The 25,947-nt window shown below is 44.3% G+C and overlaps 1 protein-coding gene across 2 annotated transcripts in view; it reads left to right on the top strand.

Moving 5' to 3' along the window:
• The window catches only part of gpr142 (G protein-coupled receptor 142), a 32,119-nt gene extending 7,791 nt beyond the window's left edge, over positions 1-24,328 (top strand). The window contains exons 2-3 of one of the 2 annotated variants that reach the window (XM_051918974.1): positions 18,303-18,460; positions 23,053-24,328. In XM_051918974.1, the coding sequence (XP_051774934.1) occupies positions 18,319-18,460; positions 23,053-23,960 (1,050 nt within the window). In that variant the 5' untranslated portion in view covers positions 18,303-18,318 and the 3' untranslated portion in view covers positions 23,961-24,328. Of the gene's footprint in view, positions 1-18,180; positions 18,461-23,052 lie in introns of those variants that run through there. The other variant, XM_028818506.2, reaches the window with a different exon arrangement.
• The last annotated feature ends 1,619 nt before the right edge of the window (positions 24,329-25,947 follow it).

Here is a 25,947-nt window from a genome sequence, read left to right as displayed (position 1 = left end):
ATCAGGTGCATATAACAGCCTGCTTCAAGTTTGCCAGATGGCATTTTCTCTTGAGTGCTTGGAGAAAAAGATTCTCTGGTCTGATGAGATGACTCTTTGAGCAGAACTCGTAGAACTTTGTCTGCTGAAGACCAGTCACTGCTCATCCCCTGCCTAATACCATCTCCTCCCGTCAAGCATGGTGGCTGCAACATCACAGTATGGGGGACAGGGAGACTGGCCAGAATTGAGGGACGGATGAATGCAACTAAATCCAGAGAGGTCCTTGAAGAAAGTGCACACCATCTCTGACTGGGCTGATGGTTCACCCCTCAGCACCAAAATGACTTGAACCATACAACCAAGGCAACGCTGGGGTGGCTCCATTGAAAATCTGTGGAGAGACCTGAAGATGTCAGTTCACAGTAGTTCCCCATCCAATCTAACTGTGCTTGAGGGGACCTGCCAGTAAGGAATGGGATAAACAGCTCAAATACAGGTGGGCAAAGCTGTAATGAGGCACAAGTTGGAGTTGCAGCCAAAGGGGCTTCTAGAGTATTGAATTAAGGGTATGAATACTTCTAGAAAAGAGAGGTACTTGAAGGTTGGGAGCATGTGCCGATAGCACCCAACTCACACCGCACCACCTAGAATGGGACCCCAGTGCAGCGGGTGGCACCTCAGCACCACACTGGAACAGTGTGAGGTTTTTTACCGTGGCTGGGGTGCCAATCCTGCCATCAACTAGGAATGAGAGATTTCATTTTTTGAATTTTAATACATTTGCAGACATTTCTGAAAACACATGTTCACTTTGTCATTATGGGTTATTGAGTGTTCATGCATAGGCAAAAATGTCAAATTTATCCATTGAAAATTAAATCTACGATACAATAACGTGTGTAGAAAGCGAAGGGGTCTGAAAGACTTTTCAATCCACCGTACATCACATTGGTTTCAAGTGTAAGCCGAATAAACCCATATATTGTAAATGTGAACACACAGATTTCTAAACAAGGAGTACATGACACTGGGGGTGAATAAAAGACGGGAACCATCATCTGAGTAAGAGCAGCCAGACATAATTTTATACAACACGTTTCACGGACACCATCTTCAGAAAAAGGGGCCACGCAGTGTGACATATCGTGGATAAAGCGTTAATATCACAGAATGCTAATTAATACATTTTCTAATTTGTTGTCTTAACTTATGTCGCTTTCACTTAATGGCTTTGTTAATAAATTTAAAGTTGCTATGAAAGAGAAAGAAGAGCTTTGGAAGGATATTTGTTTTAACAAATATTAATTCTCCCAGCTAAAGAGAGTTAAAGACACGGGCACCTACTAACATTTTGTTTGAAGCTTTCCATCAAACAGTAGAAATCAAATTTGAATGGATCTTTAGATTTCCTTGTGACGCTAACTCCTACATATCTGAACTGTCCTGAGGCAACCGACGATAAGTGATCTAATTTAGAATGACATGCAAGAGAATTAACTGGGGAAAGCGTGGCTTTATTAGAATTAATTTTGAACTAGAGATCCTGTAAAATTCTTCTAATACATTTAATACAATTGACAATGATGAATTTGAATCTGAGAAGGTAGAGAACCATGTTGTCTGTACAGAGAAAAAGTACATTTTGTTTGGTTCTTTTCTCATAATCCCCACTTCTAAGTACATCTGACACTGTAGAGCCAGGGGTTCTATAGCAATTGCAAAAAACTTTGGTGATAGTGAACTGTGCTGTCTGGTTCTAAGCTCTAATATGAATATTATGATCTCCAATATTTATACATTTTTTGTGCTTGTCCTAGTGGTTGTTCATGACTATTAAATATGTATTATGGGATTCTGAAGTACAGAGAATCTGAAGCTCTAGTTTGATGTCTTTTAGTTCCCGACAAAGCTGATTATTTGTTTACCTTCTACCTTGATGCCATTTTGTTTTCATTGTGGGCACCTCCATTGTAAGAACATTGTTTGGAAATCCATCTCAGGACTGATTAGTGACATCAAACGAGCAGTGGTACAAAGGTCATTCCTTTCAATTCCAGGGTAACCGAAGTTAACAGATAACAAACCTATTCTTTGCAAAAAATTGATTTTTGAATTCCTGGTCACCAATCCTTGCTCTTGTTTTTTGACTATGAAATTCTTCCTGATTCCTGGCTTTGACCTCAGCCCATTTTTTAACTGTTCTATCTTCTGGTCATTTCTGTTTTTTGTCCTCTGTCTTACTTCGGGCAGAACAATGAACTATCCATCCATCCATCCAGTTTCCAACCCGCTGAATTCGAATACAGGGTCACGGGGGTCTGCTGGAGCCAATCCCAGCCAACGCAGGGCACAAGGCAGGAACCAATCCCGGGCAGGGTGCCAACCCACCGCAGGACACACACAAACACACCAAGCACACATTAGGGCCAAGTTAGAATCGCCAATCCACCTAACCTGCATGTCTTTGGACTGTGGGAGGAAACCCACGCAGACACGGGGAGAACATGCAAACTCCACGCAGGGTGGACCCGGGAAGCGAACCCGGGTCTCCTAACTGCGAGGCAGCAGCGCTACCACTGCGCCACCGTGCCGCCCAGAATTGAACTACTTATAATTTATACTAATTGCGTGAAATTGGTACTTCTCTAGCCAGGTGAACAGAGGAGGAAATGGATCAAAACATAGTCAAAGAACAAAGCAAAGGTTACAACCAGGAAGTAAATTCTAATGTGCATCTCAGCCGAATCATCAAGCCAAGGTGAACGTCAGAAAACAGAGTTATGAAAGTCGTAACCTGGACATTCTATAGAAAGCACAAGCAACGAGTGAAGGTTTTGAGATCTATTTGCAATCATGGGTAAAGACACTGTTTAAGCTAGTCCGGCTAGTGATGTCACGGGACGCAGCATGCAGTTGCTATTTCGAGAGGTGGGCCGCTTCGTCTCTGAGAGTTACTTAACCAGAATTCCACTGCATGGCATGTTCAGAAATGGTGTGGATTAGCAGAATTAGCAGCTACAAGGAAAAAAAGAAAAATGAGAATTTCTGCACAAAATGGAGGGAAAGCTCATTGGATTTTTCAAATACCTGACGTGTCTCTCAGATTAAGCTATTATGATCTAATGCAGCGGTTCTCAAACTGTGAAGTAACAAAAAAGGGGGCGCGAATGTTGCCATATGTGGCATAATTTCGCTATTCATAGGGAAATTTTAAACTTGTAGCGGTGTATCGGCAGCAAAAAATATAGGAATAAATTTTATTAGGGTTTCAAAAAAACATTAGGGGGGCACGATTACAACTGTTATGAAAACTCGGGTCGCAAATACTTAAAGGTTGAGAAACGCTGATCTAATGTACAGCAGTATGGAAGCATGCAAAACATAGTGAAATAATTTCATAACTAAAGGAATCCAATGAAAGTGCAGAATAAACTCATAAACTCACAAAAACTCCTAAGAGCATTCGATATGAACCACCAGGAACTGTGAGAGACCCTCTGGATTTATAGGGTGGAAGGCAGTTCCTTGCAGTGATTGGCCTCTTGGCAGACCACCACCAAAACACATGGAACATAACACAAGCAAAAATAAGAAAGCAGACAATAAACAAAAGTGATGTCAACATAAATACATGGCTCAACAAAGAACAAAAAAGACACAAAACAAAGCTTTGAACGTCAGCCAGGGCTCAACTGCCAGCAGGCCACACCCCCTAACAACAGCCAAGGCTACCTTGGCAACCGGAACAAGGCTGTGGTGCACTCTTGGCACACAAGATGGCCACCAGAAGAAATATAACAATATGTGTCTTAAAATTAGAATTAGAGAGACAAGTCCGTTGCAGGACTCACAGGTACAGGGGGCCACAGTCTCATTTAGAGCAGTCGCCTGTTAAGCTTAAGCCAGTATTCCACCTCTGCTTATGTTTAAATTTCTTTTTTTTTATTTCTTTATCATTCATTTTTGATTCTTTAATTATTAAATTTTATACTAAAATTACTATTTATGTGTATTTCTCATATAATTATGTATTTTTGTCAGTTTTGCTTATTATTTAGTGTCTATGAGTGAGAATCTGTTCTGCCAAGTTCCTTGTGTTTTGTGGGTGAGTCCCCAAGAGGCGGGGCCACCTGTCAATCACCATTAAAGGGCTGCTCCCAATCCTATAAAGGTGGAGGGAACTCACAGTCCCTTGTGGTACATTGAATGCGCTGGGTGTTGGTGCGTTCTCTGTGATTATTTCTGTGTTTTTTGTTGATTTTCTGGATTTTTACCTCTTTTAACTTCTCTCTGGATTTGTGTTTTGGAACTTGTTTGCCTCTGAGGTTGTGCCTTTTGTGCTCCTTGGTGCATCTTTTGCTACAGAGCATTTTTGTGAAATAAATCTTTTACTTTACAAAGATTTTTCATTTGAATTTTCTGTTATACAGGCCAAAGGTTGATGGTAACCCTTCATCTTGAGCTTTTTAACAGAAGTTTTTGAGACTTTAAAGTTTATTGGACACTTATTAATTTTGAGGACTTGCTCCACAGCTTACTGCGGAGGCTTCATTTTTGGATTTTGCTTTGAGGAATTTCCCAGTTCATGACATCACCTCACTGAAGACGAGAGTGTTTAGGGTGTTAATTACAAAGCCAGAGCAACTGCAGGAAACCCTCCCAGACATGGGAAGAACATGCAGAACTCAAAGAGATTCTCAAATCTCAGTAATCGGGTATCGAGATTCAGCCCCCGGAAGGCATTAGCTCTAACCACCATGCCACATTTTGTCTAAATGAAGTGAACTTCAGTGAAACTAAAATGGTATAAGTGTGCATTTTAAAAATTAGAACTTGGGGATTCCCACTACTTATCACAAGCCTGCTTGTAATTATGGGAAGCTTTTACAATTCAAAGGTTTCAGCTGTCGCCTTATCAAAGCCTGTCATATTTATGAGCCGCATCTCCATAATTTGTATTGATTTTAGATAGTACACTGGTAATGTGTTAGCACTTTATAAAAAGTGTTTCATAACTCACACAAATCCATAAATTAAATGAGATGCATTAATCCAATCAGACATGTTGTATGTTCAATCAATACTAATCTTTTTTTACATTTATTTTATGGTGTGCAGCTTACAGGCACTGTGTTCTTGAATGTGTAATCACTGAAGTTGAGTTAGGATAAGATTGTTGTGTTCAGCAAATGGGGCATGTTAAGGAGCTCAAATCTGGAAGAAAGCAACACCCAGGCAGACAGACAGTGATCTTGGGTTAGAAATGGAAGACAACTAGCAAATAGCCCGATGGAGGCAGTGTGAGTATTTGCATTATTTCATGAAAATCTTGATGTGAAGTCTTCCACAAAGGCAAAAATGGATATGAGGCCTGGCTCCAAAAGCTCCACAAAAAGCAAGCCAGGATCTTCACTGTCCTGCCAGGCCCCAGAGACTACCTGCTGGCTTCAGCCAGAACAGACCCCAAAAATAGGAAGCAGGTAAAACAACTCAAAATGTTAAAAAATGTAACAAAAGCTCCAGAAGAGGAGGGATGACCATAAACCTTCTGCCTGTATTATAAAGGGCTATCAAAGAAGACAAAAACTGAAAGATAATAAGGAAACCTATTCCTGCCAATTATTCATTTTGCAAAATAATAGTATTATTTCTCAAAAGTATTGTGTTATTTTGTAATAATTATTGCATCATTTCATAAAAGTACTGCATTGTAGTGTCTCCCATATTGAAAATTCCAAACAAAACAAAAACATGTTTTATAATTACCAATTTAAATAGTGTCCTTAATAATAAAATAAATGACAAAAATACAGACGTGAGCATCAGTAGGCTTTGCGCCCTAGGAACCAAATTACCCAAACTATTCTATAACATTTCAGTAATTATTTACCGCTCTGATGCTGATAGCAATTGACGAGAAGAATTTATAATTAATTGCAGAATGACGGTATTTGAGGGTTCCCCTACAGTGCCTCTTTCTCTCGCACGATTTGGCTCAAAAACTAATCAGCACATCGTCATCTCATAACAGGTTTACATTTCGAGTTTGGTATTTTTCCATCTGGCCATTTTAGCTCTACACCATCCTGAAGAAACTGTGGACACACAGACAGACACACATCCATCTTTGAGATATCAACGTTTTCAGGTATCGGGGAATACCCTCGAAAACCGGAGATTGAAATTTTTGACGAATCTAAAGCTCTTGCTCCACCCCCATAGATGATAGGTTAGGGTGGGGGAGGGTACAAAGCAAAAATGAATGTGGGAAGTCATAACCAAATTATGATGTGTTTCTTTGTATTTATGTGTTAACGTTGTTCAGTTTAGGTCATTGCCTGGAGGGAAAGGGGTCTATTATATAGGCATAGTGGCTAATAGGGCTACAGTTATTTGAGAGGAGTATTAAAGACTCCATATCATTGTGACATTAGTTACTTTCCAAAGTTTGACCTAATTGGTAGTTCCATTTTTGAGTTTTTAATACTGTTTTCTGGTCATCAAGCACTTGTTTGAGCCTTTCCTTGAGTCACTGAGTTTGTATTCTGACATCCATTTGTGGCAACTCTCCTTGATTTTGATGGTTACATAAGTTGTTTGGACCATTTCATCCTCCATTTTGATTCTCATGCTCCCCTCTATTTCAGAGCTCCTGTTGTTTGAGGCGTGTCCTCTGAAGTTGTGGTGTGACGCGATGGGTTAAAAGGTCCACTTAGATTTCGCTTCCACTTCCGAATTGCAGATTCAAACCCTTTTCTAATCACCCTTTCACATTCATTTGCAACAAAATTTTGGTTAACAACTTCTTGTTTAATTGGAATACAAAAGCCACCAAATGATATTAAACCAGCTGCATAAGTTCTGTCAGACTACCAATTAAGAAGCAGCAAGGTCAGTTATCAAATAAGTATATTTAATTAACTCAACGTTTATTACATATTAATGTAGGGTTAGGTTTTAGGGTTAGGGGAAAAGATAGGGTTCCCCTGGGCTCCATCCACAATGCTACAACATGATCTACTTGTTTTGAGTCCTATGGGTGCCCAGAAGACACAGGCCATCAACACCAATTTGTTTTGGGCTGTTTATGTTCACCGAGGTCCCCTCATGTGTAAACCAGCTGGGAAGTGGGTTTTAAGTTTTTTTGTCCCATCCCTTTCTACCTCTTTTCTCTCCTTATTCTATTATTTTTTGAGTTGTATTCTATCTAATCAAGTGGTGAGTTATAAACATTTTTTTATTTTTTTGTACTTAAGTTTAGGATTGATAAGGGGATTGGCAATGTCTATTTAGGATTAGGGTTTGTTTTATGGATAGTTGTCTTAGGTTTAGGGACATAATTCTTTGTTAATTCTGATGTTAGGTCAGGTTAGGTTAGGTTTAGTATTTGTGTTGGGGTTGGTGCTAAAAGGATCCAGACTCGGTTACTTTCCCTACACATCTGGCTGTATGGCCCTTGGCGTGTGTACTTCAGCTGTAATCGTCATCGTCCTTTTCCCTGTTTGTGTTGTGTTATTTCTAGGAGAGATGCTGTCCCCCAGTTTGGGCTCCAATGAATGACCTGCCTGAGTGGGCTTCAAGTTTATCCTTGGTCCCTCTTCCAGTATTGGCATCACCTCCCCATGTATGTGAGTTATGATGTCAGTGTCTAAATTAGAGAGAGCTGTCTTTGTTCTCGATTGGGGGTCCAATTGGCCTGCTAGTCATCCTTGGTCCCTTACCCGGTTCCAATTCCAGTCTCTCGAGGTTAGGAATCTTGTCCGCATCTGAATGCTGTACCCAGGCAGGCCTTGCTGTGGTTAGTCTAGGATTCTCCCTTGGACAGTTTCCCTCCTTCCCCAAGATTCCCGAAATGTATCAGCTTGATGGACAACGAAATGAATTTTCATTGTTAAAAGCTTTAATTCTGGACACTACAGTTACTTCATCCTATGGCGGTGTGGTGGCTCTGAGGCTAGGGATCTGCACTACCAATTGGAAGGTTGCTGGTTCGAATCCCGTAAATGCCAATAGGGACTCTGCACTGTTTGGCCCTTAACCTGCAATTGCTGAGTATCTGAGTAGTGAGAAAAGCGCTACTGTATATAAATGCAAAGAATTATTATTATTATTATCCCTTTGGACTGTTTGATTTACAAATGTGGGTGTTGGGCCTGATCTGGAATTTGTTTCTATAACGTGTCTAAAATGTTGGAAGCTGTGTGCTCTTGTTTTTTTGACCATGATTTTTGTCTCTTGTTTTGGCCTTGATGATTCCTGCTATTTTTTGGCTTTCGTCTATTCCCCTGCTTCACTCTCAGACCCAGTCAGCTTGCTGACATTACATAACAGGTGTATAAAATTAAAAGTTTAGTTGTTTGGAGCTTCACCAAATCCTGATAACATTCATTGTGTTGTATGTTTTCCTGTTATACAGTATTTCCTTACTCTGTTTGTTGTGTTATGTTACGTCATCAGTGTGAGCCTCTCCCAGTATTCGTTGTGTTACTGTGAGAGGAGGTAAGCACGCTGTTATTCTCTGTATGGTAAAATGTATTAAATTATTTTAAATTGCTTGAGTTCATTTTTTTGTATGTGGCAGTAGTTGTAATATGATTTTTGTTGTATACAGTATATTTTGAATGTTTTTCTATTCATTTTGGTTATGTGTTAATGTGAGAGTTCAAAAGCCTTTCCACGTGGTTTTCTTTTGTCAATAGGAGGAATCACAGAGCTTGAATAGTCAGTTTTTATGTTCTGTTTTAATATTCCAGGTATGTTATTTTTTTATTTGTATATTGAGCCATGGCAGCACGGTGGCGCAGTGGGTAGCGCTGCTGCCACGCAGTTAGGGGTCCTGGGTTCGCTTCCCGGGTCCTCCCTGCGTGGAGTTTGAATGTTCTCCCCGTGTCTGCGTCCAAAGACATGCAGGTTAGGTGCATTGGCGATCCGAAATTGTCCCTAGTGTGTACTTGGTGTGTGTGTGTGTGTGCCCTGTGGTGGGCTGGCGCCCTGCCCAGGGTTTGTTTCTTGCCTTGCGCCCTGTGTTGGCTGGGATTGGCTCCAGCAGACCCCCGTGACCCTGTACTTAGGATATAGCAGGTTGGATAATGGATGGATGGATGGATATTGAGCTACGCATGTATGTCGTTGCAATTTAGATTGAGCCCAGTATTCATTGTTACTGTGAGAGGAGGAGGAATCACAGAGCTTGAATAGTCACTTTTTATGTTCTCTGTTTTAATATTCCAGGTATGTTATTTTTTTATTTGTATATTGAGCTATGGCGGCACGGTGGCGCAGTGGGTAGCGCTGCTGCCGCGCAGTTAGGGGTCCCAGGTTTGCTTCCCGGGTCCTCCCTGCATGGAGTTTTGTTCTCCCCGTGTCTGCGTCCAAAGACATGCAGGTTAGGTGCATTGGCGATCCGAAATTGTCCCTGGTGTGTGTGTGTGTGTCCTGCCCAGGGTTTGTTTCCTGCCTTGTGCCCTGTGTTGGCTGGGATTGGCTCCAGCAGACCCCCGTGACCCTGTAGTTAGGATATAGCAGATTGGATAATGGATGGATGGATGGATATTGAGCTACGCATGTATGTCGTTGCAATTTAGATTGAGCCCAGTATTCATTGTTACTGTGAGAAGAGGAGGAATCACAGAGCTTGAATAGTCACTTTTTATGTTCTCTGTTTTTATATTTCAGATTATTAATAAAAAAAAGTGAAAACGTCAAGAACTAAAAGGTGTTTGCATTACTCCTTTGTATGGCACATTGCATATATATCACAACGCAGAAGCTTTGAGAGTTAACCAAATCTAAAGGACAGGATGCAACAGTACGGCGCGTGCGATGGAGACCGGTTACAATTACACCTCCAAGCACTACCACCGAAACGCCAAGCTCCATTATGTCCCCAATGGTAGCCCCATTAGTCCAGTCACTGGGGATTTCCCAAACTTGGTCGGACCCTTCACTCTTATCCTGTGTTGGTTTTTTTTGCATACGTCTTAAAGTGGAGATTAAACAAACATTTTCTTATTTTTGTCATCTGTTCCAAACGCCCGTGCCTGATGTCACTTTACAGCCACTCAAACGCATGATTCCAGCTTTATTGCTCTCATACTGCTGTCTAATATTCGAGTTTGTGTTTGGGGAAATGTATCTCCTCATACAAATCTATTTTTGCATTCATCTAAATCAGGAAGAAATTACTCATATTCTTCTCATCTGAAGCCTAAACTAATTCAAAGAGTGTCTTTAATGTGTAGTTGCTCTGGAATTGCAGGCCTCTCGTCATAAACAGGAGTAAATCGACTGTAGGTTATGAATCAGGCAGAAGGGTTTTATGAGGTTTTATTGCACTCAGTGCAGTGCCAGACTGCAAGTCAAGTGGGCTTCAGAAGGACTTCACTGGAAGAGAGAAGCTGTTCGCATCCTCCTGTGTTTATTTTCAGGTCGTCTTACTTTCCCTGATGGACGTGTTTTTGTGCTTTGAAGTGCTCAATCTAGCCGTTAACTCAACAGTGATGATCACCATATGGCTATGAATTTTTATCCGTCAATCCATCCGTCTGTTTTCGTTCCTTCTAATCCATTAAAGACTTAACGGCAATGGATGGGAAGCAGGAAACAACCCTAAATGGGATGCCAGTCCATACATCCATTACTTGAGCCCCCCGCTAGTGTCAGTTTAGCTTTGTAGGGCACCAGAAGATACCTCAGAATGAACCTACCCTGGATGGGGCGCCGGTCCTTCACATTTTATTTATGACTTGTAGAGTCATGTTTGCAACGGCCAAGCCAAGGTGGGAGCCCCCCCTCTTGACATATCAAGATTTGATCCTAATTTAAAGATCTGAACAGATAGGCTCTGTTCGTCCCAGGAGAAAGTAAGTCCACCTTTGGCTCTTCTAGCTGGTATTGCCCCCCTCAAGTAGATGTTTTCCGTAACTGTCTAGCAGTCTCTGATATCAACTGGGAGAAAGTTCTTCCCACTCCTCCATGTAGAATTCCTTCAGCTGTGAGATTATTTGGGCGGAATGGTGACTCTGAGGCTAGGGATGTGCGACAGTAATCAAAAGGTTTGAATCCCATAAACGTCAGAAGTGACTCTACTCCGTTGGGACCTTGAGCAAGGCCCTTAACCTGCAATTGCTTCGTCCTGGGGATGACGTTAATCTGCTTCCAGCCCTGCAAGGTGGTCTTCTAACTTGCATGGACAACGTGGGGGTTGGTGGCAGGATTGGCACTCCCACCACCGTAAGAAAACCTCACACTGATCAGCGTGGAGCTGAGGTGTCACCTGTTACACGGCTGTGCTCGGCTCTCAATGCGGGTGGCTGTGGCAGCGCGCTGTAATCATTCCCATGCTCCCTCTCTTTCTCTCTCCTCTGTGATGTTTGAGGGATGTCTTGTATGCACAGCCCATTTCAAATCCCCCCCCCACAGAATCTCATTGGGATTCAGATCAGGGCATTCCAGAACCCTCCATTTCTTTCTTTTCAGCCATCCCATGGTTTATTAATTGGCATGTTTAGGGTCACTGTCACGTTGCAAGGTTCACTTTCAGTTGAGCTTCAGTCCTCTAACAGACATTTTGCATTATCTTCGAGCCCCCTCTGGCACACTGAAGAAGTCATAGTGGATTTTATGATGGTGAGCAGCCCAGCCCTTGATATGGCCACAAACCTCACCAGGATTTACAGTTGATATCAGATTCTTCTGGTCAAATTCTGTCTTTGATTTTCACCATATAACTCGGTCTTTGCCTGTCCAGAGCACATCGTTCCACAAGTCCTGCTCTTTGCCCACATGTTTGTGGGCAAACTTCAGTCTTGCCCTGAGGTTCTTTCTGGACTGCAAAGGTTTCCTCCTGGCACGCTGGAGGCAGTCAGTTCCTTTCGTCATCCACCCGGTAGTACTTCCAGTCTGAAAGCATTTCCAGGTGAGATGGAAACCCCATGAAATAGGGCATCCCCAGTCCCTGCAGCACCCCCTGGCATCCCCAGGCCAATTTGAAGAACTCCATGTCCCATGTGGGAATCCAAGGCACCACTGCAACACAGGGGGGCTGCCATCTAAACGCTCCGGGGGAGATAATGCCCTGTACACGCTTTATCCCCGAGTCCTTGCATCTCATGGGCATCCCAGATAGGTAAAGCTGCCGGCCATCCCTTACAATAGCCAAGTGGTGTTTGCTAGCAAAACTCCATCCGGCAGGTCCATCCAGCCAGTAAATGATGCCTCCATCCGGGATGTCTGGGATTTTATGGCGGCTGGACCAGAAAGGGGCATGGTCAGTTGTTCTCACTGGGCGGCTTCTCGGCACTGTGGAGAAAGAAGAAGATGACAGGGTTAGCAGCAGTGCTCCCTCTTGGTGGGTTATTACATACCTTGACTGAGCCTGTGAGGAGGTCCTTCAACACACGGGTGAGATACATATATACAGTCATATGGAAAAGTTTGGGACCCCCTCTTAATTCTTTGGATTTTTGTTTCTCATTGGCTGAGCTTTCAAAGCAGCAACATCCTTTTAATAGATGACATGCCTTATGGAAACAGTAGTATTTTAGCAGTGACATTAAGTTTATTAGATTAACAGAAAATATGTAATATGCATCATAACAAAATTAGACAGGTGCATACATTTGGGCATCCCAACAGAGATATGACATCAATACTTAGTTGAGCCTCCTTTGTAAATCTAACAGCCTCTAGACGCTGTCCTCCTATAGCGTTTGATGAGTGTCTGATTCTGGATGGAGGTCTTTTTGACCATTCTTCATACAAAATCTCTCCAGGTCAGTTCAATTTGATGGACAGCCTGCTTCAAATCATCCCATAGATTTTCAATGATATTCAAGTCAGGGGACTGTGACGGCCATTCCAGAACATTGTACTTCTCCTTCTGCATGAATGCCTTTGTAGATTTCGAACTGTGTTTTGGGTCATTGTCTTGTTGGAATATCCAACCCCTGCATAACTTCAACTTTGTGACTGATGCTTGAACATTATCCTGAGGAATTTGTTGATACTGAGTTGAATTCATCCGACCCTCGACTTTAACAAGGGACCCTGTCCCTGAACTAGCCACACAGCCCCACAGCATGATGGAACCTCCACCAAATTTGACAGTAGGTAGCTGGTGTTTTTCTTGGAATGCGGTGTTCTTCTCCGCCATGCAAAGGGCTTTTTGTTCTGACCAAATAACTCCATTTTTGTTTCATCAGTCCAAAGCACTTTGTTCCAATATGAATCTGGCTTGTCTAAATGAGCATTGGCATACAACAAGCGATTGTTTGTGGTGTGAGTGCAGAAAGGGCTTCTTTCTCCTCACCCTGCCATACAGATGTTCTTTGTGCAAATTGTGCTGAATTGTAGAACGATGTACTGATACACCATCTGCAGAAAGATGTTCTTGCAGGTCTTTGGAGGTGATCTGTGGGTTGTCTGTAACCATTCTCAGAATCCTGCTCATATGCCGCTCCTGTATTTTTCTTGGCCTGCCAGACCTGCTGGGTTTAACAGCAACTGTGCCTGTGGCGTTCCATTTCCTGATTCCATTCCTCACAGTTGAAACTGACAGTTTAAACCTCTGAGATCGCTTTGTGTAGCCTTCCCCTAAACCAGGAGACTCAACAATCTTTGTTTTCACATATTTTGAGAGTTGCTTTGAGGATCCCATGCTGTCACTCTTCAGAGGAGAGTCAAAGGGAAGCACAACTTGCAATTGACCCCCTTAAATACCTTTATATCTCATGATGGGACACTCCTGTCTATGAAGTTCAAGGCTTTATGAGCTCATCCAACCAATTTGGTGTTACAAGTAATCAGCATTGAGCAGTGACAGGCATTCAAATCAGCACAATGACAAGGGGACCCACATTTGTGCACAGCCAGTTTTTCACATTTGATTTAATTTCATACAACTAAATACTGCGTCACTAAAAATCTTTGTTCGGAAAACACCGCAGTACTCAGATGTTCGTAGGAAATGAAAGACATACCACTGTTATCTTTGTTGTTGAAAGGAGAGTCAATTATTATGCAGGCTGAGAGGGGTTCACACATTTTTTCATATGACTGTACATATATAATAAGAATAATACATTTAATTTATATAGTGCCTTTCCCATGCTAAGCTCCATATTTAATCAGTCATCATGGCTGTGCAAAAGTAGTCACCAAAACCTAAACCTACACTACAACAAAATCACAAAAATCTCTCTGTTCCAATTCACCACAAGAATACGAAGGCATATAATGAATCTGAAAAAAGAAGGGAGACGAGCCTAGGAGTTAAAAACAGGTAGGAGATCTGCTTTGTCACAACCATTAAATTACGGGGTCTGTCAGAAGACACAAACGTCACCCCTGGTTCATCTGCCTTGTGCTGTGTTTTTGGGGAATGCCAGCTGTATTAGTTGGTTGCTGAGTAAAGAGAGCAGTGGTGGTGCTCATCGTCTCTTTAAAAGACATACAGTCAGTCGTATTGTGGAGGTGAGCACCATCCGGCTGGTAACTGAAGTTAAGAGGCAGATGGCAAAGTCTACGTTCAGATCAGTTTTAGCTCAGATCAGATTTGCCAACCTTGACGGTTCACATTCATGAGTACAAGTGGCCTGCATTTCTAACTGTAATGTGAACCCATCTGTCCTCTGAAACGGCATGAAAGCGCACATTGATACATCTGAGTCACCAACAAGAAAAGATGTCACATTTGTCAGACGACTTGTGGTATTAAAATTGACAAAATGGAGGCGCTAGTAGCTGGTGGGTGCATCGAATTTTGCTCTAAAGGACGGCAATGAGTTTGTCAGCTGTACATGATATGGTCAAAAATGTCAAATAAAGCCAGATGGGTAGCGTTTGTTGTGTTCGCAGCTATGGCTGGCACTGCTGCACCAGGATGTGTGGGTACGAGGAAGGAGCCAGCAATGGTGGACCATGAAGTGTTGGCACAGCTCCTCCATTGCTGTTTTGCCGCAGTGCCAGGGCTGGCTGATGACGGCAGCACTCAGTTCATGCGTACAGGCAAAACAAACTACACAAACTGTTATCTGGCTGCTGTCATTCATGTCACATCCGATCTTGGAGCACATAGGAAAGAGATTTAAAACCGGATTTGAAAGAATCGGGTTTCTGTGTCCACACAGTCCTGGAAACATCTGATTTGTGTCACATGAAGGCCACAAAATCAAACTTGAGTCCCTTCATTCTGGTAATTCCACAAAATCCAGAGAAGAGGAAATTTGAAAGCTGTGTGACACTTCGCAGTAACCACGGTGTGTGGTGTACGACTGGAAGTCACGTATGAGAGTGGAAATCCATCTCAGTGTCTCTGACAACACTGGGGCTACAAATAAATAATAAAATGGTTACTCCTGCTACATAGGAGTAAATGAGAAAGAGCTGAGGTACTGCGTGAGCTAAAAAGGTGGAAAGACCCCATTCATAGTTTCTTATTAGCTGTCAAGGGGAGAACATGCAAACTCCACTGATCAAACCCAGGATACAGAATCCATGAGGTGGCCACGTGCCACCATCTTGAAATCTAGAATTACGAACATCAATCTAGGATTACTGATCCTCATTTTCATATGCCAACCTTGAGAAGTCAGAAGCCACAGCTGGGTGGAATCACCTTCTTCCGAGGTATGCCATCATTTACCCAAGTGGTTTCACCATTTTGAAGCCCACCTACTTCTGTTTTTCTAGTTGGCCATGAAGCTTGACTGCCGGCCGGTGAGGATTAAAGCATCCTATGGGATGTGTCACCTGGCACTGGACAGACCTGGCAATGCCACCATAGGAAGCACAGCCAGACCTCCATATTATAAGGCATTTTAGAAGTATGTCAAACACCACAAGCCCATCTATTGTTTAAAACACCATTAGATAAAGGGCGCCAATGAAGTGGATCCGTTCACATCCATCCATCCATCCATTGTCTCCCGCTTATCCGAGGTCGGGTCGCGGGGGCAGCAGCTTGAGCAGAGATGCCCAGACTTCCCTCTCCCCGGCCACTTCTTCTAGCTCTTCCGGGAGAATCCCAAGGCGTTCCCAGGCCAGTCGAGAGACATAGTCCCTCCAGCGTGTCCTGGGTCTTCCCCGGGGCCTCCTCCCGGTTGGACGTGCCCGGAACACCTCACCAGGGAGGCGTCCAGGAGGCATCCTGATCAGATGCCCGAGCCACCTCATCTGACTCCTCTCGATGCGGAGGAGCAGCGGCTCTACTCTGAGCCCCTCCCGGATGACTGAGCTTCTCACCCTATCTTTAAGGGAAAGCCCAGACACCCTGCGGAGGAAACTCATTTCAGCCGCTTGTATTCGCGATCTCGTTCTTTCGGTCACTACCCATAGCTCATGACCAAAGGTGAGGGTAGGAACATAGATCGACTGGTAAATTGAGAGCTTCGCCTTGCGGCTCAGCTCCTTTTTCACCACGACAGACCGATGCAACGCCCGCATTACTGCGGATGCCGCACCGATCCGCCTGTCGATCTCACGCTCCATTCTTCCCTCACTCGTGAACAAGACCCCGAGATACTTGAACTCCTCCACTTGGGGCAGGATCTCGCTACCAACCCTGAGAGGGCACTCCACCCTTTTCCGGCTGAGGACCATGGTCTCGGATTTGGAGGTGCTGATTCTCATCCCAGCCGCTTCACACTCGGCTGCGAACCGATCCAGAGAGAGCTGAAGATCACGGCCTGATGAAGCAAACAGGACAACATCATCTGCAAAAAGCAGTGACTCAATCCTGAGCCCACCAAACCGGACCCCCTCAACACCCTGGCTGCGCCTAGAAATTCTGTCCATAAAAGTTATGAACAGAATCGGTGACAAAGGGCAGCCCTGGCGGAGTCCAACTCTCACTGGAAATGGGTTCGACTTACTGCCGGCAATGCGGACCAAGCTCTGGCACCGATCGTACAGGGACTGAACAGCCCTTATCAGGGGGGCCGGTACCCCATACTCTCGGAGTACCCCCCACAGGATTCCCCGAGGGACACGGTCGAATGCCTTTTCTAAGTCCACAAAACACATGTAGACTGGTTGGGCAAACTCCCATGCACCCTGCAGGACCCTGCTAAGGGTATAGAGCTGGTCCACTGTTCCGCGACCAGGACGTAAACCACACTGTTCCTCCTGAATCCGAGGCTCGACTATCCGACGGACCCTCCTCTCCAGGACCCCTGAATAGACTTTTCCAGGGAGGCTGAGGAGTGTGATCCCTCTGTAGTTGGAACACACCCTCCGATCCCCCTTCTTAAAGAGGGGGACCACCACCCCGGTCTGCCAATCCAGAGGCACTGTCCCTGATGTCCATGCGATGTTGCAGAGGCGTGTCAGCCATGACAGTCCTACAACATCCAGAGTCTTGAGGAACTCCGGGCGTATCTCATCCACCCCCGGGGCCCTGCCACCAAGGAGTTTTTTGACCACCTCGGTGACCTCAGTCCCAGAGATGGGGGAGCCCACCTCTGAGTCCCCAGGCTCTGCTTCCTCATTGGAAGGCATGTTAATGGGATTGAGGAGGTCTTCGAAGTATTCCCCCCACCGACCCACAACGTCCCGAGTCGAGGTCAGCAGCGCACCATCCCCACCATATACAGTGTTGACACTGCACTGCTTCCCCTTCCTGAGACGCCGGATGGTGGACCAGAATCTCCTCGAAGCCGTCCGAAAGTCATTCTCCATGGCCTCCCCAAACTCCTCCCACGCCCGAGTTTTTGCCTCAGCAACCACCAAAGCCGCATTCCGCTTGGCCTGCCGGTACCTATCAGCTGCCTCCGGGGTCCCACAGGACAAAAGGGTCCCGTAGGACTCCTTCTTCAGCTTGACGGCATCCTTCACCGCCGGTGTCCACCAGCGGGTTCGGGGATTGCCGCCACGACAGGCACCGACCACCTTACGGCCACAGCTCCGGTCAGCTGCCTCAACAATAGAGGCACGGAACATGTCCCATTCGGACTCAATGTCCCCCACCTCCCTCGGGATGTGGTCGAAGTTCTGCCGGAGGTGGGAGTTGAAGCTACTTCTGACAGGGGGCTCTGCCAGACGTTCCCAGCAGACCCTCACAACACGTTTGGGCCTACCACGCCTGACCGGCATCCTCCCCCACCATCGAAGCCAACTCACCACCAGGTGGTGATCAGTTGACAGCTCCGCCCCTCTCACATTCACATTCAGGGTCTAAAGCAGCATTGAACCAAAGTGGGCAGAACATCATCTTTTGGGCCACAGTCGCCTCATCTCATTTGTACTTCATCTTACTTCCATCCTTGCCATCCTGCCCCATTTCGTTTCTCTAATCTTCCTTTCCCTTTTTATCTCCCATGCAGCGCACGTGAGATTGGGATGATTTCCTTGCTCAACATCACAGAGCACTCCCCACCACGATGGAGCCAAGAAGATTCAGAGCAAGTCGAGAAGTCCACCTGCGTCCTGGGATTCATCCCTGTCATCTACTACAGTGCCTTGCTGTGTGTGGGGGTCCCAGGTATGAGGAATATGGGGAGATGCCTGCAGAGTGGTCTTCCCAAAATTAGCAACTAAACTGGAAAAGTCCACGTTACAAAAACGTACTGGCTGCACGGAAATAAATGAAGAATCAACCCAGATAGCCCCGCGGAATCTCTTAGAGCAGTGTTTCTCAACCTTGTGTGCCCCATTTTTTCATATTAGTTTTTGTGCCCCCCCCCCACCCTAAAGTTTTTACGCACATTTTCAGATTTTTGATTATACTGACATCCACCCAACAACACTAAATTTTAATTTTGGCAGAAATGCTCAAATCTGGATCAGACTGGGTCCTCACTAATAGTTTTTTATCCTAAAAATATACAGTCACACATGTGACACATTTAAAATGAAAATCCATGTGATAAAATATACGTAAAATTCAAACATTTCTTCAGTTTTCATTAAATTTGATGAAATTTTTTTTATTTTAATAATTCCACATTTTAAATTATTCCTTCCATCCATCCATTATCCTACCCGCTATATCCTAACTACAGGGTCAAGGGGGTCTGCTGGAGCCAATCCTAGACAACACAGGGTGCAAGGCAGGAAACAAACACCGGGCAGGGCGCCAGCCCACCGCAGGGCACGCACACCCACACACACCAAGCACACACACGGGACAATTTAGAATCGCCAATGCACCTAACCTGCATGTCTTGGACTGTGGGAGGAAACCCACGTAGACATGGGATGAACATGCAAACTCCACGCAGGGAGCACCGGGGTCTCCTAAATGCGAGGCAGCGGCGCTACCACTGAGCCACCATGCTGCCCCAGGGCTGTATATATATATATATATTTTAAATTTAATAACTTAACTAAAACAGCGGTTTCACAATCTCAATGTAGTGGCTTCAACATTCAATGTCTTGTTACCTCCAACTCTGACCGCGATGGCTGATGACGAATTCTGTGCTGCTGCTGATCTTCTCATTGAAGGCTATAGCACCGACATTTCACCGGAGTTTTGCGCCCAATTGTTGTCATTCTGTATGTGATTTTCAATCCATCCTGTCAACCAAGTCGACTGTTTTCGAAGTAGCTGAACTGTTGCTGACAGATCACTATGCACTGTCGTCTACTTTCAGTGACATTTGCACAGCTTGCATGTTAGTGCTGACTACGCCAATGACTGTGGCTGCGAATGAACGATTGTCCTCCAAGTTAAAACCCATCAAACGTGACTTCAGAAGCACCATGTTGCAAGACAGACTTAGTGGCTTGGCAATCGAAAACAAGCGTGCCAGACAACTTGATGTGTCAAACATCTCTGAGACTTTTGCGCAACAGAAGGCACGCCAGCAAGTATTTTAAGGTACTAGTGATATTAGAAGTAACTAGGGGGCTCTGCCCCATGCTTGCTTTGCTCACCAACCCCCGGGCGGGCACTATGCACTAGCCACTTCGTTGTTCTGTCACTGGCATATGGAGAAGCAGATGCTATTTTCATTAGAATTGTTACATATGCATAATAGACCTAACTATTTTACATTGCAGTGAGTAATTAATGCTCTGTGTAAGACAGGACAGAGCCGACTATACTTCCTTAGAAGGCTGGTGTCCTTCAACATCTGCAATAAGATGCTGCAGATGTTCTATCAGACGGTTGTGGCGAGCGCCCTCTTCTACGCAGTGGTGTGCTGGGGAGGCAGCATAAAGGGGACGCCTCACGCCTGGACAAACTGGTGAGGAAGGCAGGCTCTATTGTAGGCACGGAGCTGGACAGTTTGACATCTGTGGCAGAGCGAAGGGCGCTGAGCAGACTCCTGTCAATCATGGAGAATCCACTGCATCCACTAAACAGGATCATCTCCAAACAGAGGAGCAGCTTCAGCGACAGACTGCTGTCACCGTCCTGCTCCACTGACAGACTGAGGAGATCGTTCCTCCCCCACACTATGCGACTCTTCAATTCCACCCGGGGGGGTAAACGTTAACATTATACAAAGTTATTGTCTGTCTGTATACCTGCATTGTTATCACTCTTTAATTTAATATTGTTCTTTATCAGTATGCTGCTGCTGGAGTATGGGAATTTCCCCTTGGGATTAATAAAGTATCTATCTATCTATCTATCTATCTATCTATCTATCTATCTATCTATCTATCTATCTATCTATCTATCTATCTATCTATCTATCTAAGTAACCATAGTAAAACATAGTAAAACATAATTGAAAGAAAATTATGTTTCATGTTGCGTTAGAGGTATTCGTTATATTGTGTTATACTTTTTCCTTCTGTTTGATTTTGAAATTAACACATAAATACTTTTTAAACGTACATTTTTACTGCAAAACTTCAGTAAAAACAATTTTTTGAATTAACTTTTCGTCAATATCACATTGAATTTTGATTCCGTGTTCAGACTTTCATCGTGACAATGCAACGTATAACTGCCCGTGAGTGAATATCGTTTCTTTCTCTCTAATAAATAAACCGACTTTTTCGAATGTTTGTCCCTGTGATTTGTTAGTTGTCATTGCAACAGCTGTTCTAACGGGAAACTGTAAATGTTTTAATACGAATGGCATATCAAGTTCTCCTTTGGTGTCTAATGTTATCCCCAGAAGATGTACTGCATTACCGTTCTTGGCGCCTGTTAAAATTTTACATGTCAGAATTGTTCGACCAATTTTGAAAGCAATTAATCTTGTCCTGTTGCATAGCCCATCACTCACATATAAATTACACATTAACATTACGTTACATCCTTCTTTCAACAGTAATTTGGCCGGTGGAAGACCAGATGGTATTAACGGTTGTAGATATTCTTCTATGGCCGGTGGAAGACCAGACGGTATTAACGGTTGTAGATATTCTTCTAGATATTGTAAGTTGATGTTTTCATCTTCCGCACCATCACCACCAACTGTTTCAGCGTAGTCTATTGATACGCATTTAACTAATTTGCTGTGTAGCCGATCGACAATTTTCGAGTGTATTTGTTTGACTTCATCATTTCTCGGTGCTAGGATTGCCCATGTACTCATTTCTTCTGTTGATAACCCTTCGGGATGAAGTTCTTCAATAAGATTTGGACGTAATAAGTCTTCTTTTATTGAGAATTTAAAGTGAGGAAAACGTAAAACTTTATAAGAGCTGAGATCGCAGGAACCGTGTCTGTCAAAAGCATTCACACGAATGAGAGGTGAGAGGACCGCTGGTGTGGGCCGTGAACCGTAAATGGTTGAGAGGAAGGCGGGACTTGAAAAAATCTCTTGGCAAATAGTCTTGTCTCGTCTCAAGATTTTCTTTTATAACAGAGAGATATGATTTGTGACTTGTCAGTCAGTTCCATTTTTGTAAGCTTTAATGGTTTAACAGATCTGTAATCTGTTTTATTGTGTACCTCAGTATGGCTTGCTGTGCATTAGTGTCACTAGGATTTGTGAGAGTGAACACTTTATGATCTCCATTTTCCAAAACAGGTCCATTTTGTAATAATATCCTGTCAGCCGGTGTTTTCGTTTTAATTTGTTACAAGTTGAAATTGGTTCATTTTATAGCACAGAACAGTTTCTACTTTCTGGCTTACTTTACATTTTAATGATCTTCCTTCACAAAGTTGTCTTGGAAAAGTAAACGTTTCCACATTTCATAAATACTTATGTACTACCCACACCTCTCACATTCCATTCCCACAATTTACTTTATTTGGGCTAACTTACAGCGGCTGTAATAAAGCGATTTTAAAAAGTTATTACAAATTTCATTTAGAGAGCTGGTGTGTGATCTGATAGTGACACGGTCCTGCACGCCACTGCCCAGCCGGCCCCTAGGATCTAGTTATGAATAAATTACTAACAGTTATGCCAGACAGGAGGGACGCTGCACAGGGGCCTTCAGCTACGCCACTGTTGCAACTCCTTCAGATTCTCCGGGTTACCGTGTAATTTTCAAACTGCCCTTACTTTTGGGTTTACCCTCGTCAAAGCTGTTCAGAAGAACTCCTTAATCGCAGCGCTCCAGAGGTCTGCAGCTAGACCCTTCTTGACATTTGACCTACATTTTCATTAACGTTTCATCTTATGATGTCAGAGACTGAGCTGAAAGCTGATTGGTTGAAGAGAAATGACCTTCCTAGAGCAACAACTGTCCTGTTGCTTCAAGGACAACATAAACCGGGCACTTTGAGATCAGCCCACAAGGTGGGCAGCTTTATTATGAAGGAGGGAGAAATCGCTGACTGTGTCAGTGTGCTGACACCTAGTGTTCACTTCTGAGAACAGCAGGCTCGTGTATATGAAACGCTCTCGGAAAGCAATCTAAATATATTTGGTGTTATCATTTTTTAGCACGTGACCCGCCTTTAAATTTGCTTTGAAATCATTTATTTTCTCGTAGAGTTATATATAGTTATATATTCTTATTCCCAATATACTAGTTTATAATGTTTTGCACAGTAAAGTCCAATGTTCCATTTTTAAGGAATGGCAGGTGAACTATCTCCTTCAAAGTGAAACTGGTGAGGTTGTAGCCACCTGTCAAGGAGGACAACCGCAGCGACGTGAGACGTGTCCTGTTCATCATTCTGTCTCTCTCTCTCTCTGTTTCTCCCTCCAGTCAACGTCCTGACGGCCATGGCCCTGTCACGTTTGGCAGCCCGCACTCAGAAGTCTTTATATTTCTACCTGCTGGCCCTGACGTCATCCGACATCCTGACGCAGCTCTTCATCGTTTTTGTTGGGTTCTTGCTGGAGACTGCCATCTTCCACAGGGATGTCCCGGTGGCGCTGCTGAGGTCTGTCAGTATCCTGGAGTTTGCTGCCAACCACGCCTCCATCTGGGCTGCCGTCCCGCTCACAGTGGACCGCTACGTGGCTCTGTGCCACCCCCTTCTTCACAGGCAGATCAGCTACCCGGAGCGGGCCAGGAAGATCATAGTTGCCATGTTTGTTTTGGCCGTGGCGTCTGGGATCCCTTTCTATTGGTGGTCTGACGTGTGGAGGGTGAGCCACCAGCCGACCGCACTGGACAAAGCCCTGATTTGGACTCACTGTTCCATTATCTATTTCCTGCCCTGTACCATCTTCCTGGTGCTCAACTCGCTCATCATTTACAGGCTCAAGTTTCACTACCGTAAGCAAAGCCTAGAGTGGTGCCAACAGCCTGTGCCAAGATGTTCCAGCAAAACCACTGCCATGCTGCTGGCTATAACCACTGTCTTCTCAGTCCTCTGGGCACCAAGAACCTTTGTGATGATCTACCACCTGTATGTCTCCTCCGTGAACCGCAACTGGCGTGTCCACCTGGCCTATGACCTCGCCAACATGCTGGCAATGCTCAACACGGCGGTCAACTTTTTCCTGTATTGTTTTGTGAGCCAACGTTTCCGAAACACCGTGCGGGAAGTGCTGCTGACCTGCGTGGCCGTCCTGCCACCGATTCACCGCCGCTTAAGCAGAGACCCACAGCAGGCTGGTGGCTCACTTTCCTCTTGTAGACCTAATGGGGGCCGAGAGTCCACTTGAGACCAGCCTGTCCACATTTACATCAAAGGCTGTGGATGTCTGCCATGAGCTTTGAGCGTCTCTGCAGTTCTCGGAGACTGTAGACAGCAATGCATTTCTATAAAATGAAGGCTTTAGGTGAAACCATAAACGTGATTACATTTACATTTATTCACCCACACGTCATAATGGCAGAGAACAACTGTTTCCATAATAAATATTTTATATAGCGCCTTTCCACAGCCAATACTACCCCTAAGCACTTTATGCACAGTACAACAGCTCTGTATTTCTATAAATGGAGGAAAGGCCAGTCAAGTGGTTTGCTAAGGGGGCAACTTTGTAGTGGTCCGGTGCCGCCCGGATTCACGCCATCAATGGGATGGTGATTTTTTTTGGTGGGGATTCCAGGAATGCACCCAGCCTTGGCCCGACCCACACACACTTACAGACAAGAGACACGACTCAAACAAATGAGTGAATAATTTATTAAGTGGAAAGTCAAATATAAACAACACAAATCAGACAACCCTCCCCTTCGGCGATGCAAATGTTAAACACAACAATCAGTCCCGACAATAAACACTTATCACAGTTCCATCGTGGCAGAAATGGATGAAATGGTATGGAGTAAAGACGACGATGATGATCCCAGGAACATCTTCCATAAGAAGTGAATTAAAAAGTCCTACCGGTAGTCCTGAGTGGCGTGGGGTGGGATTTGTGGGGGATTTGTCCAAAGACGCAGAAGGACTAATCCACCACTATTCACTCAACAGTCAGGCACAAGACAGTCTATTCATCCTTGTGAGAAATGATCCTGGGTATATGTGATTTCACCAGGGTTATGTTGGACGGAACACACGGGATACACAGAAACACAGACCTCTACCCTTGCTGCTTTACTGGCCCTTCTTGTTCCCAGCAGCCCCTGCGCCCGTTTCAGACATGCAATGAGGGCAATACCCTTCAGGGCCTTCCAAGGGTAGTACTGCTACAACTTTCTGTATCCATTTTCTGACCCACCTAATTCAACTTGGAGTCATTTGAGGGGTGGATGAGGCAACATTGGGCACAAGGCAGGTGCCAGCTGTGGACCGGGTGCCAGTTCAATCTCAGAGTTTGCCATCAATGGTTTTCTGTTTGTATGGTGAAGATCATCCCAAGGTGCGAATACAGCCAGTACTCAGACCCCCTTCACTTTCTGCACACTTTATTGTGTTGTAGATTTCATTTAAAATTTGAGAAATGTGCCCTTTTAGCCCATCAATCTACAGTCAATAACCCATCATGACAAAGTGAAGGCATGTTTGCAAAATGGTTTCCTAATTTATTCAAAATCAAAAACTGAAATGTGTCATTCATTCAAGTATTCCGACCCACTTTGCAATAGACCCTTGGGCAGGATTTCCAGTGTTGCAGTAGACATTTGGGCAGCAATTCCAATTTTGCAGTAGACCCTTGGGCAGCATTTCCAGTGTTTCAATTGAATTGGGCAGCAATTCCAGTGTTCCAGTAGGCCCTTGGGCAGCAATTCCAGTGTTGCAGTAGACCCTTGGGCAGCAATTCCAGTGTTTCAATTGAATTGGGCAGCAATTCCAGTGTTTCAATTGAATTGGGCAGCAATTCCAGTGTTGCAGTAGACCCTTGGGCAGCAATTCCAGTGTTGCAGTAGACATTTGGGCAACAATTCCAGTGTTCCATTAGACCCTTGGGCAGCAATTCCAGTGTCAAGTCTTCTTGGTCTCAACAAGCTTTGCACATAATCCATTTCTCCTCATACCTCCGTTTGACTGGATGGGAAGCATCTATGAACGGCCATCTTCAGAGCCTCTCCACAGATCTTCTGTGGGGTTTAAGTCTGGGCCATCAATTGACTTGTCCCAGTATTGACATGGCTGAACATTTTGGGTCTCTGTCATGCTGAAAGGTAAACCATCATACCAATCTGAGTTGCTGTGCCTTCTGGAGCAGGACTTTCTTCAAGGACCTTTCTTGTTTTGGCTGC

The sequence above is a fragment of the Erpetoichthys calabaricus genome, chromosome 14 (assembly GCF_900747795.2).
Source record: "Erpetoichthys calabaricus chromosome 14, fErpCal1.3, whole genome shotgun sequence".
Lineage (NCBI taxonomy): Eukaryota > Metazoa > Chordata > Cladistia > Polypteriformes > Polypteridae > Erpetoichthys > Erpetoichthys calabaricus.
This window is presented reverse-complemented; position numbering and strand designations above follow the sequence as displayed.